General features: G+C 48.1%; 1 protein-coding gene across 1 annotated transcript; it reads left to right on the top strand.

Annotated features, from left to right (window-relative positions):
- Positions 1-553: 553 nt before the first annotated feature.
- Positions 554-4,827, top strand: LOC146182420 (E3 SUMO-protein ligase PIAS3-like). Its single transcript, XM_084576000.1, has 2 exons — positions 554-1,107; positions 4,358-4,827. Exons 1-2 carry the CDS (start codon positions 631-633, stop codon positions 4,733-4,735), a joined length of 855 nt encoding a protein of 284 aa, XP_084432126.1. The 5' UTR covers positions 554-630; the 3' UTR covers positions 4,736-4,827.
- Positions 4,828-12,215: the final 7,388 nt, after the last annotated feature.

Genomic DNA, 12,215 nt, shown 5'->3' with positions numbered 1-12,215 from the left:
TATGAATGGAAACGAGCAGTTTGCAGAAAAGACGAATTAATTGGTTATTTGTCAACTGAAATAGTGATTTTTGAATGTTATGCGCCATGAGGAAATGTACTTTAGAGAAATAAAAAAGTGTGCTTGCAAGTACTTATGAAGTATTCATTTATTAAATGCTCGAACTTTGCTCTATTTCATTTTCATATTGAGCGACCCTGTACGTTCATTCGAAAAGGGGGTGATGGATTGTTATCTTTCCCTTTTCCTTTACGAAACGTTGTCGCTGACAGAAGCAGGAATGCGCATGCGCGTCTGTCATTATTAGGAACTATTGTTGTCGTTTCATTCTCTCATTGAGATTTCTAGGTGCCAGCACATTCGCCGAAGCTGCGTGATGCTGATTTGCGTCACACATACTCGTCTGAGGTGTCAAAGGAGAAAAACACAGAGGAAGGAAAAATTAGTTTTTTTTTTTTTCCCTTTCTCTGTGAATAAAAGTCAGTGCGCGAGTGCTGGTGTGCATTGAAAGAAAATAAAAAAAAAATTCTCATTTACGAATTATTCCAGGAGAGGTGTTCGAGGCGTTCCGGGCTGCTGGTGCGTTTCTCATCACCTGCGGACACTAGGAGTATCTAGAAGACCGGCACGATGCTGCCAGCCCAGCCATTTTACCGCTCCGTCTGGCAGCTGAACCTGGATGCATTTCATTATTCCCCGTCATCAGAAGTGACCTTCTACCGTGGAGCCTGTCCTGCGAAAGTCTGGGACGACGATGAATCGGCGATGGTGCTTGCCACTTTCGAGCTAAACCCGCAACAGCCTTCTCTGCGCAACCGTAAGGTTAGCGCGTGTATCAACAGCGACATATACCGCGACCTGCCTTGCACCATGGTAAATATGACGCCGCTGCTATCTGGGCCTGTCGTGAACACCTTCTCCTTCTGGGACACACTTATCCCGGATCATATCATGGTCCACGTCAACGTAGTGAAGAAGGTCACGGAGGAGGAGTTGCTGCGCTCGACCGACGGCAGCGCCCCGTACCTGCACAAGCCGGAAGACACGGATGCCCTTCTGAGGTCTCAGTTTCAACAGAATGACGACGTCAACATGGAGGAGTCGCTGGTAAGTCCATGCTTTGAATGACCTACAAATGTTTCCTTCTACAATAGCGGGAAATACAAAATTATTTGCGTGTATTTTAATTATTTTAATTGAGGACAACGCGGCGGATAGGGGAAAAGAAAGTGGCCGGCGCAACATCAAAAGAAAGAAAGGGTGCAGAATGAGGCTGGGAACAAGCTCGAGTTAAGGACATATAATCGAAATCAGAAAGCAGTTAAGGGCATGGGCAGGGCATGTGTTGCGAAGGCAAGATAACTGAAGCGTATTAGGGCGTGCCATAACTTGGTTGGGCAAACTCGATCTTTGGAAGCTTGCGGAAGTTTAGGGTGTCTTAAGAAGACACACGGCAGGGTTTTTTGGAAGGATACGGAAGGTACATTTGTCCCGGAGTGGGTACATACTTGGAACTTAGGCTGCATGATGTCGATAATGAGGTATAAATTCAGTGTCGAATCCGCACTGGTGGTTCTGTCACTCAGGACTATGCTGCATTCTGGGGATGAAAAAAAAAAAGGTTTATTCGCCTGCCATGTCTGAATCGCATGCCATGCCTACATCTTTTATCATGCTTACTAAAGCCCACGCTTACAGTGTTGTAGCGCTTCCGCACATGTTTTGAACGAGCGAAGGAGGAGCGCTGAGCTTATCAGAATTAGCGGCCGACACCGCTTTCAGCATATAACACGAAAATCCCATTCGTCCGGGATATGAAAAGCGCTCGCCACGATCTTAGAGAAGAGATGGACAGCCCACCGAAAGCCTACTCAGATCGAAGACGCTTTTATTGGGCCATTGCCCATTACAAAGACGAAATAAAAAATAAGGGTGAGGGAGCGCAGTGCCTCCGCTTCCGTAATTTGTTTTATTTGATATCCTGTCGAAATGAGCGGTGGCCCCTCACTTGAATCAGGGCGCACGTTTCGCTTATTCGAAAGACAGTTGGAAGCGCTGCAATATGCAGCGCATGAGCAATGTGAAGTTTTTTTTTTTTTTTAATTAGTGTTTCGATGCCTGAAGGACAGGACCACGCAAATGTACAGGGGTGGCCATAAATGTAGAACGCTGTTCCGTTCTAATTGAACTCAAGCCTTCCCCATCGGACGTAATGAATATCTTTTTTTGTGCGTGCGTGAGAGAGTGCACTAGCGCCTATACTACAAGTTGCACACATCACAGCAGCCAGTTTCAGTTAGGCAGCGCTTAAGACATTACCGAGCAATATCATGCTCCGTTTACTTCTCTCCGCAGTCATACGTTGGCAGAAAAAAGACTGTAGTAGTTCTTTCTGCACTTCCTCTACAACGCAACGAGTTGCAATTGACCCTGAAGTGAATACAAATATGGCAGTAATTATTACTATAGTTAATTAATGGATCATGCCGTTTATAATAGTTCACAGATGAGCGCCGCATGACAGCTAACTAAATCGTCGATTTCACTCAGCTTCAGTCAACCACGCATTTTGGCTCAAGCTATCTGAAACGTTCTGCATATGATCTCCCCTGTCGCACTTACAGCGGACCAAGAGAAAGTGGCACGCTGCAAAATAAGTCCCAGACGTGTATTTTGCTGGGCGCGCCTCCGTGGTTCAGTTCCTTTGGCCTTCAGCTGGTCATCTTAAACGAATCCCGGACGCAGTGGACGTGTATTTCGGAGGGGGTAAAATACAAAAACGCTCGTATGCCGCACGATGTCGGTGCACATGTTGGAGAACTTGATGCGGCGAGCCCCTGCGCCGCGCATACTGATGTGTCGTTAAACTATAAAATTTCAAATTGTAGTCAACTTGAGAAAGAACAGATAGCCATTGTTTGTTCCCGTCAAGGATCGTGTCGACCATTGATGACCCAAACTGTTCATCACATGGAACTCTTGCTATGGAGAAACCAAACATCAAATTCTTATTGGAATCCATTAATCACGTTACTGCCGACGTATAACATTTTTCTTGTCATGTGTACACTGCATGTGCATAAGTTTCCATTTAGTTGTGGCACCACAAGAACGAGGACTGAGACGAAGCAGGACAGAACTGACAAAAATTTATTGGGACGCGCAAATTATGTAGAAATCGGAAAAATACGATCTCAAAGAACAAAAACGTGACATGACTCCACTTTTAGATGAAACACGTGTTCTGTGGAGACAAAGGCATAAAACAGCACTGGGGATTATAGAGGCCTTTAGAATAAGTTCAGTTCAGTTCACTTTATTTTTTCCTTTCAAGTGAAAGTGGAAGACGAGGCAAAAGGCGTGTAACCTGACAAGGCTCCCATGTGCAGCTCGCAACAGGCAACACGTTACGATGCATACAAAGGGAAATGTCCTGATTAACAATACAGCAAATTAAAAAGAAAATAGATATACAAGATACATATCAACACACAATGCAGTTTACAGTATAACACCACTTTGGAGCGAAACAAACACATAAGAGAATATGTGACAGCGCGAAGATGAGAAGAAAAATGCAATAAAAATATGGATCTGTATTTGACAGGAAATAACATGACGACATAGACTGTAAGGAAAAAAAAAATCATCAAGAAAAACGGATCATTTGGATTCAGATGGGTGCACCTATATTCAATAAATATATTCTGTGGTCTTTAGGAATGCTTTATATGCTGATTTGAAGGAATTAAATGGTAACGTAAGATCAATCCTGTGTTCATGAAGGTTTAGTAATTTTACTGCTTGATATTCAAGATCCTGTTTGCCATAATTGGTTCTGGCTTTTTTTTTTTGTTTTATGTGCAAGAGTTCGAAAGCTATAATTAAGTCACCCTCTAAATGCGTGAGCACGCCTTCATTGTTATTACTCGACTCAGAGTATAATTTTCTTGCAGATGCACTTTCCCTTGATAATTAGTTTGAGTTGTTTCACGTCCCTTTTTGACTCGAACGTTTTTGACTCGACTCGAACTGGACTGCGCAGGTCACATGTTTTTGTTCTTTGTGTTCGTTTTTTTCTGCCTTCTATATAAGAAAAAGATCTCCGAGCAATTAATAAAGTTCTCTCACTCACTCACTCACTCTGCCTTCTATATAATTTACGTGTCCCAATAATTTTTTTTTTTTTCAGTTGATAGTGAGCACTTGTTCTCTCCTCCTTCGTCTCAGTCCTCGTTCTTGGGGTGCCACAACTAAATGGATCAATACCAACTTGCCCAGTTTTCGACCCTTTTGCAGTGTGTATGGTTGATGCACTCAATCGGCAATATCGCGTTCTGTCCCTTGCTGCTGGCAGGTGTCGCTTCGCTGTCCTTTGACGAAACGCAAGATGCGGGTGCCTGGACGAGGAGTCGGCTGTCAGCATTTGCAGTGCTTCGACGTTCTAGCCTACCTGAGCACCAACGAGCTCACGATACGGCCATCCTGGCGCTGTCCGGTCTGCAGGGACCTAGTCCTTGTCCAGGACATCCGAGTTGACCTTTTGACATTGGACGTCCTGAACAAGGTGGGCCGCCAGTGCGACGCCGTGGTGCTGCAAGGCAACGGAAGATGGAAAACCATGGGGTCCGGAAACGACCGTGACGTTGTGGCCGCGAGTGCAGGCCCGGTGAATGCCGGAGTGGCCCTTCGATATGCGGGCTATACACCCATCATAGACATGACGGGTGATTAGGATGTAGCAGAACACTTCCAGGCGGTGTGCATTTTCGCCCTTTGTGAAGTCCTAAGTGGGCCTTCACTTTGAGAGAGCGACGTAGAGCAAAGCACTCTAATGAAGTTTTTTTCTTTTTTATCTTTTCTTTTCTTATTGCTCTTTTTATTCTTTTTTTTTTTTTTAACGGAAGCCGAGCTGTCTCGCCAGACCAAGCTGACTTCCCTGCACGCCTCCCTTTGGCTGCAAACACGATACGGCCTTTGTCGTAGATTGTATATCTCGGAGATCTGTATTGCCGATTGCAATCTTTGGTGCTTTTAATGCAACATTTGCAACGATTTCAGGATTTAATCTTGTTTCTACAGTCGGTTTGCATGTGTGCCTGGAAAGTAAGTCTAGCTTTTCGTGTACGCAAATGGCGAAAGAGGGTTAATTTCAACCCTCTTGATTTGTTTCTGCAGTGCGTGGAAATTTTGTAACACAGAGTTGGTGGGCGTGGTCGTTATCGAACTCTCAACCACGTGTTTGGCCGCTTCCCCCGCGAACCCCTTGTATTTTGCTACGAATAAAGCTGACGCTTGTGTTGCAAACCTTGTGGTTTCTACTTGGTCATAGGCCACCAACCACCGCGGGTTCGAGCGTCGCGCGAGCCGAAGCCCCGATCAGCCGTCACCGCGCGCGCACTGAAACACTGCAGCGCGCACTCAACCTCCACTGGGAGGAGAGCACTGCGCTGCACGGACACAAACCTCCAAGTTCACAAAGGAGACGTTTATTGAAACGCCATCCTCCAGCGGCACACACAGACGCCCACACATACACATATTTACAAACGCACATACGCATATTTACAAACGCACATACACACACATACGCAGTCACCGTGTCAAGGGAGCGCGCGAGGAGCAAGGCTCCCCTGCGCGCACAAGTGACACGGAGTGCGCGCCGCAAGCACGCAAGGGCGTGCTGTGATCTCTCTCGCAGTGACCAAAGGGTTCCTTTGAGAGAGTGTGGGCAACCACCGCAAGGTACGCCTGTCGCGGACCGTTGGATCACGATCGACAGGCTCGAGTTGCGCTCTCAGGTACGACCCGGAGCAGACGAACTCGAGTACACACTGGTCTGCGCGGACAAAGGCCGGCAGACAAGAACAGTTGCGTACGCACCTTGCGATGTCTCGGAGGGGTCTCTCTCTGAGCTCCGCTCGGACAGTCGCGCGAGCGCGGCTGTCGAAGCGGTGCCGTGTTCCCGCCAAAAGGCGCCAATGAGAACCGCCACTGGGACGCCAGGGCGGAGCTGTGGCCCGAACGATACTGTGTGAGTGTCCACCCGCTTCAAAGGGCATGGCCACCAGTTCATCATCATCATCATCATCATAAACAGTGACAAGTCGTCCGAGCCCCTCTCCGCCGCCTCAGGCGGGAGAAAGGGAACGGGGAGAACTGGGAAGCGGGCGGCGGCCGCGCAAAGGTTCCTGGACGCCCACGGAGATGTATGTCCGTGGCCGGGCCCCCACCCCAGCATGCCCCTCCTGCGGTGATGCAGGAACGCTGGGGCACCTCCTCTGTGTGTGCCCGGCACACGCCCACCACCGTCGCAAGATGGAGGCAGGCTACCGGGCCCTCGGACTTCCTGCTGCCACCGAGGAGCACCTGCTCTTCCCGGCCAGGAGCCCCCTGGCAGCCCACCGGCTCCTGCTGGCCTTCCTGGAGGAGTCCGGCTTGGCTGCAAGACTGTAGCCCACCACCGGGCCTGCTGACCGGCTGGCCACAGCGCTGGCGACGGAGCCAATGACAAGGACGACGAGAGCGACTCCACGACGACGATGATGACCCCCCTCCCCCTCCCAACATCCCATCTCCCCTTCCCCCGGACACCAAGAGTGCCGCCGCGAATTAAGGCCGGCATAACCCGTGTCCGGTATCCCCCCCCCTCCCCCCCAAGAATAACCCAAAGACCCCCATCCCCCCAAAGGGCAGCCGCAGCAAGCCCGAATCCCACAACCTACAGCGTGGGTCATGATGAACGCCGAAGTTGAGACTCTGAAAGGCTCTTTTAGTAGCTTGTGGGGATTCACAATCCCCTGCCTCCATTATAACGGCCGCGCGTAATTAACACGCATGATTACGCGCGTTGGTAGAGAGGTTGGCGTAGGAGAGAGCACGCTGGCCACCCCCCGCCGCCTCCCGGGCCCTGCGGCGACGCTGCCGCGGGCTTCCCTCTTTCCTGCCGGCGTAACCTGGAGACCTCCTCTCCCGTTCCGAGGGATGAGCGCGTCTGTCGCGTGCACGCGCACGGTACAGCATTTTCCGTCGGGAGATTCACCCTCTGCTCCCGATTCAGCGCGCACTTACCGCCGCGGGCCGTGAGCACGAAGCCGCACCAGGCGAGCAGACACTCCTTGTGCGTGCTTTCACCCCCGTACGCGGCGTTCGCTCGCTACACGGCGGTTGTACTTGAGAGCATTTTCCTTGCCGTTACTCGAGCACAATAAACTATTCGAGTACGTAACTCGGTGTTTGTCCCCTCTGGCTCCAACCCGCCGCAGTAGCGACTTCCCGCACCGCGGGTTGGGGGTCACAGCTCTGTCTGTTAGGGCTGCACGTCGGGGCTAGAAGGCGAACTTTCAACGTTTCCAGAGAAATCTGTCGTAAACACAGACGCACACTCGAATTTAGCGCAAATAACACATTTATGTGTTCCCTTTTCTCGCGAGCTGAGCGGAGTGGAACGCTTCGTACGATGGTTTGGGCAATATGGTTTAAATACATTTTGAAGCACCTGTCCTGTATTGTTTGTTCCTTACGCTTCTTTCTACGCCTCTTTCGTGCTGCATTTTTTTTTTCACCATCACAACTAATAAGCGTTCTCGGAAATAGTTGGCAAAAGTGAATGGTCAGGGAAGGCGTAACGTACTCATTTAGTGCTTAATTGCCGTTCATATTCGAGCTTTTCGTGTATTTTGTTCTCAATACCTCGTTTAATTTAATCTTCTTAAAGGCCCCTGGAAGATATAGGGCGTGATAAGCATTATAAAACATCGTTACAGTTCATTTTTTTTTTTTACACTAACTTGGATAAGTAGGTGATAACAGCGATGTCACCCGTTCCAGTATGGATCGAGGAGGGGGGGGGGGGGGGATGGTGATAAAGTAATTCGAAAAGGTAACGGGGCGTGACAGTGGATGGGCATTGAACGTTGAACTGATTACGGGGACACTGGAAATTACGTAGAAAAAAAAAAGGCTTACGGTGACAGTGAACGGATAAAAGCTTGCATTTATGTCGGTTAAGTTTCATTAGCCAGTGGTCGCACAAGTTCTGTATAGCTTTAAGGCTGCTTTGTAGTGTTGATTAATCAGTGGGGACAGTAATAGCTCGATAAATTAGTCATCAGCAGACAGGGCGCATATTAAATGCAGGTTATATGCACGTGTTGGCAGGTCATTGATGTTTATTAGAAAACGCAGGCAGCTAAGTACTGATCCCTGAGGAAAGTGACTGGGAGGGATTAGAGAACTTGTTTCGTTTCAAAGTGTTGGGGTGCAAGTTTAATCGGGAAAGTTTCATCTACAATGTGAAAATGTGAGGTGATTTTGTGCTATCATTTTTGTCTTTTTTTAATACTTTGCAACTTTGGCCCAATATATTCCGCGGTGACCTCAATTTCAAAGGTGGGTTCTAACTTTACTGCTTGTCTACAAGGCACAACCATACACAAGCCCCTCATAAAATGCCAAACCGAATTTGCATTATCCTTTCCATACATTCTTCAAAGTTAGGGTATAAATACCCTCCTTTTCTCGATGTAGCAGTACTCCGAACACTTACTGCTCGACAGATAGGTTATGCCAACTCCTGCTCGGGTTGACCCTGTATCGCGATGTGTCGCACTAAGGATAGAGGCAACTACATGGTGGCAGGAACAAGAAGAACAAGAAGAGTTTATTAGCACGCCCTTTTATAGGCGATGGAGGGGGGCGGGGCAGTAGCAGTGCCAAGCGTACAGTTTGCGGTAGCACTGATAAGACAATGCGCTGACACGATAAGGCAGACAGCGCATGCCCGATACAGACCCTACGAAACCGAAACGGCACACAAACCACAAGAAATAAAAACATTCTATGTGTATATAGTAGCCGCAGCAGGGTGTGAATGAATGTGAGAATCTTCAGCTGAGAAAGCAAGGCCGGAATACATGCGGCGTTTTTTTCCACGATTTTCGCGCGTCGAAAACTGCCGCGCCGACGCGACGCCCAGCTCGAGATACATGGAACGACGAAGTGGCGCGAGCGCCGCCGCGGATTCCTCGATGCGAAAGCAAATGCAGCAGCGAGCGGAAATAACCGCAGAGCGAGGTACGTGAGAGAAGCGACGCTGTCCCTTGTGGTAAAATGCCGAAGGTGCTCATTCGAATGCTACTGTGCTAAATGTAGAAAGCGTAGTACATACATAGGTGCGCAAGATTTGGCTCGCTCGAATGAACGGAGATACAGTTAAAACTCGATTTAACGAAGTTGAGGGGAGCCGTGAATTATTTCGTTAAATCGAGAACTTCGTTAAATTGAATGAGGGATTTCTTGGGCACATAATTCAGTACATTCGATTACAGTAAAACCTCGTTAAAACGTACCCGCTTAAACAGTACTTTCGTTTTAAAAGTAGTAAAGTCCCCGACTGAGCACCCATTGAACATAATGCATTTTGCATCCGCATAAACCGTACCAGCTTATCGTGGTCGTATCGGTTAGCACATACCATTTTCACTTTTCGTCGCACTCGTCGACAGGACGGCAAGCCACACAGCTAATGACAAATTAATTTTGAGCTCGACTCAAAATTAAAACTCGTTTTGCGCCGCGCAGTTTGAAAAAAGCGACGGGATGAAGATGCTCCGCGCTGTTACCGCTGACTCGCAATCAATAAATTTTGGGGTGCTGTCTACAAAATAGACCAAAAATTAACACTTTTTCACCTTTATTTCTCGAAAAATGGTTCGTTAAATCGGGACAGATCACGGAATCGGTTTCGTTATTTCGGGTTAGTCAAAGCATTGAACCCTATGGGCGTCTGAGGGGGAATTAGGATACCTTCGTTAAATCGAGATTTTCGTTAAATCGGGTTTCGTTAAATCGAGTTTTGACTGTACTTCGGAATGCCTGCTCGGATACCAGCGGCACGGTTTTCGTTTTTATTTTTACAAATTTCACTCCAGGGAGCAAACAAACACACAACGATCCGAGAGTAGGTCGTATACTCACAAAAAAGCGACATTCCGTGCTTGATTAAGCGTTTATTTTTACGATAATCACATTTCTGCGACCAAACTGCCCCATACCTCGTCAGTATCTAGTTCACTATACTCGTCAGCCATGGCGGCCATGTTGACAGCGGCCGCTCAAACCGGAAATGCCAGCTTTCCGCGCTCCTATTGGCTCGCGTCGACAGTAGTTTCCGGTTCGAGAGGACGCCGCGCCGCCCGCGCGTCAAATATCTGGCAGGGCCAGATCGGTGGCGGCTCGCGTTTTTTCTGACGCGGGGCGTCGAGTGCGCGCCGTCGGGCGTAAAACGCCGGTTTGACGCGGCAAAAACGCTCCATGTATTCCGCTTAGAATCTGTTGACCAAGCGCTCTTTTGCTAGTGGATTAACGCCATGCTGGACTCCCTGTGCGTTCGTGCCGGTGGCGTTCCAAATACGGATTTAGTTGTCGAGCTTTTGGCTGCATAATTTCAGGCAGATCAACAAATCCATCAAATCGAGGGATGTAGGCTCATAAGAAAACGATGATAAGCATTTCGTCGAACCTTCCGAGTCCCCGCTATGGCACGATCAATATATGGCACTCTACCACGTGCCATGCACGCCAGTTTACTCTAATTCGTGTGCGAGCACCATTTAGCGGAGGGCCGTCACGTTACCGCCATCGAAGCGAGCACCCGGCGTGACCATGTATAGCTGCAGAATTAACCTCGGGCATGCAGGGCGAAAGCTAACCAGTTCGAAGGAATTATCAACCGAATATACGCTCTCGGACTCAGCCTCCGTGACCCCCGTGGTGTCAGAACTGCAAAGATGCCTCCTTAAATCCCCAAACTCTTGCAATCAAAGGCTTCTTTCTACACTGGTTTCAACTCGTTGCGCGTCATTATGAGCTTGCGAGCTAGACGAGATTGCACTTTGGGTGCGTATATTTGTCATATGAAATAACCCCAACTTGGTGAATGACGTTGATGACTATTCTTTGTGCGCACTGAGACTGAGCACTCAGTCAAACGGTGTGGCAGGCGGAGCTGGCCTACACGGGTCTCTCTGAGCCCGGGAGGCAGCCTGAGTCATTACAATCCTGCACTAAGGAAAGCGACCCACGCAATTCCGTGAACCTTTCAAAGTTTGTTTTTCTCCCTCTCTCTCCCTAGGGCGTAGGTAAAAACGTCACTGCGGAAGATTCGATCCCTCGAAAAAGGTCCCCTGAAGATAAGGCCCCAGAGGAAGCGGCTCATAGGAGAAAAGGTCCCTAAAGCGAAATTTAGGACGGAGAATAAACCTTCCGTACCTCACTCGGAAAAAAAAAAAAAAAAAAAAAAAAAAAAAAAAAAAAGAAAAAAAGAAGAAGCTTATTGCATTTTGTGTTCACTTGTATAGATAACAGATCTAACCACTCTGTAGGGGCTGGGTCCTCTGGATGCCTGGTTAGTAGCCTTGAGTAACCCCTAGCTCTAACAAGAGAAAGCGCTACTGAAACACGCTCGCAGATCGATCAGTGATGAGAGGGTCAACCGTTGCGGTGGTCACGTACGGTCCGCATTACCGATGATGATAGGGAAATTAGGATGGCCACCCTGAAACACCATTCCGCTGCCGAAGCCGGGGGTCAGCGTGCAAATAAGACAAATATGAGGCCGCTGTCGGTTACCACATCATGCCACGATCACGTAGAGCAGGTCAAGTCATGAATGAGCACACTCCTGCTACAATTTGACACTTCGATCAATGACGTCGTTGATGCGCAGAATGATCAAGATACACACTTGCCCTTGGCTACTCTTTTCCGCTGCCATCATCTTTCTTGCTGTTGTGAACGCTCCAATGAGCATGCATCATTACAACTCGCCATGTATAATCACAGATGCCTTTATAGTATAATGAGGAGCTGCAACACGTGGAATGAGAAAACGCGTCGAGAAACAAAAAAAAAAAAAATCAGATCAGCATAGACTCAGGCTAAAATCATGAGAGGAGATGCAAGTTCAAATAAGCAAACAGGCGCGACGTCTTTATGTGTCTTCTTGCTAATTCATCGTGTAAAAACTCACTTGCAGCAGTTTTTCACTCTATGTTTGGCCAAACATTTTTTTTAAATTTTTTATTCTGAGGTAATTCATCCTTGAGAAAGCCAAGCCCCAGGCCAGGCGAAAAATTGACGTTACGGACTTTAGCTGTTTGGGGACATTTTTTCCTACTTAGCTAAAAGGAATTTTTCTTCAGGGGAGATTTTTT

The sequence above is a fragment of the Amblyomma maculatum genome, chromosome 8 (genome assembly GCF_055883805.1).
Source record: "Amblyomma maculatum isolate TAMU_Amacu chromosome 8, ASM5588380v1, whole genome shotgun sequence".
NCBI lineage: Eukaryota > Metazoa > Arthropoda > Arachnida > Ixodida > Ixodidae > Amblyomma > Amblyomma maculatum.
Note: the sequence above shows the minus strand (reverse complement) of the source record. Positions and strands in the feature narration are given on the sequence as shown.

Coding starts and splice junctions, on each gene's coding strand:
- LOC146182420 (XM_084576000.1), top strand. CDS start 631: ATGCTGCCAGCCCAGCCATTTTACCGCTCCGTCTGGCAGCTGAACCTG. Junction 1,108..4,357: donor TCAACATGGAGGAGTCGCTG/GTAAGTCCATGC, acceptor TGCTGCTGGCAG/GTGTCGCTTCGCTGTCCTTT.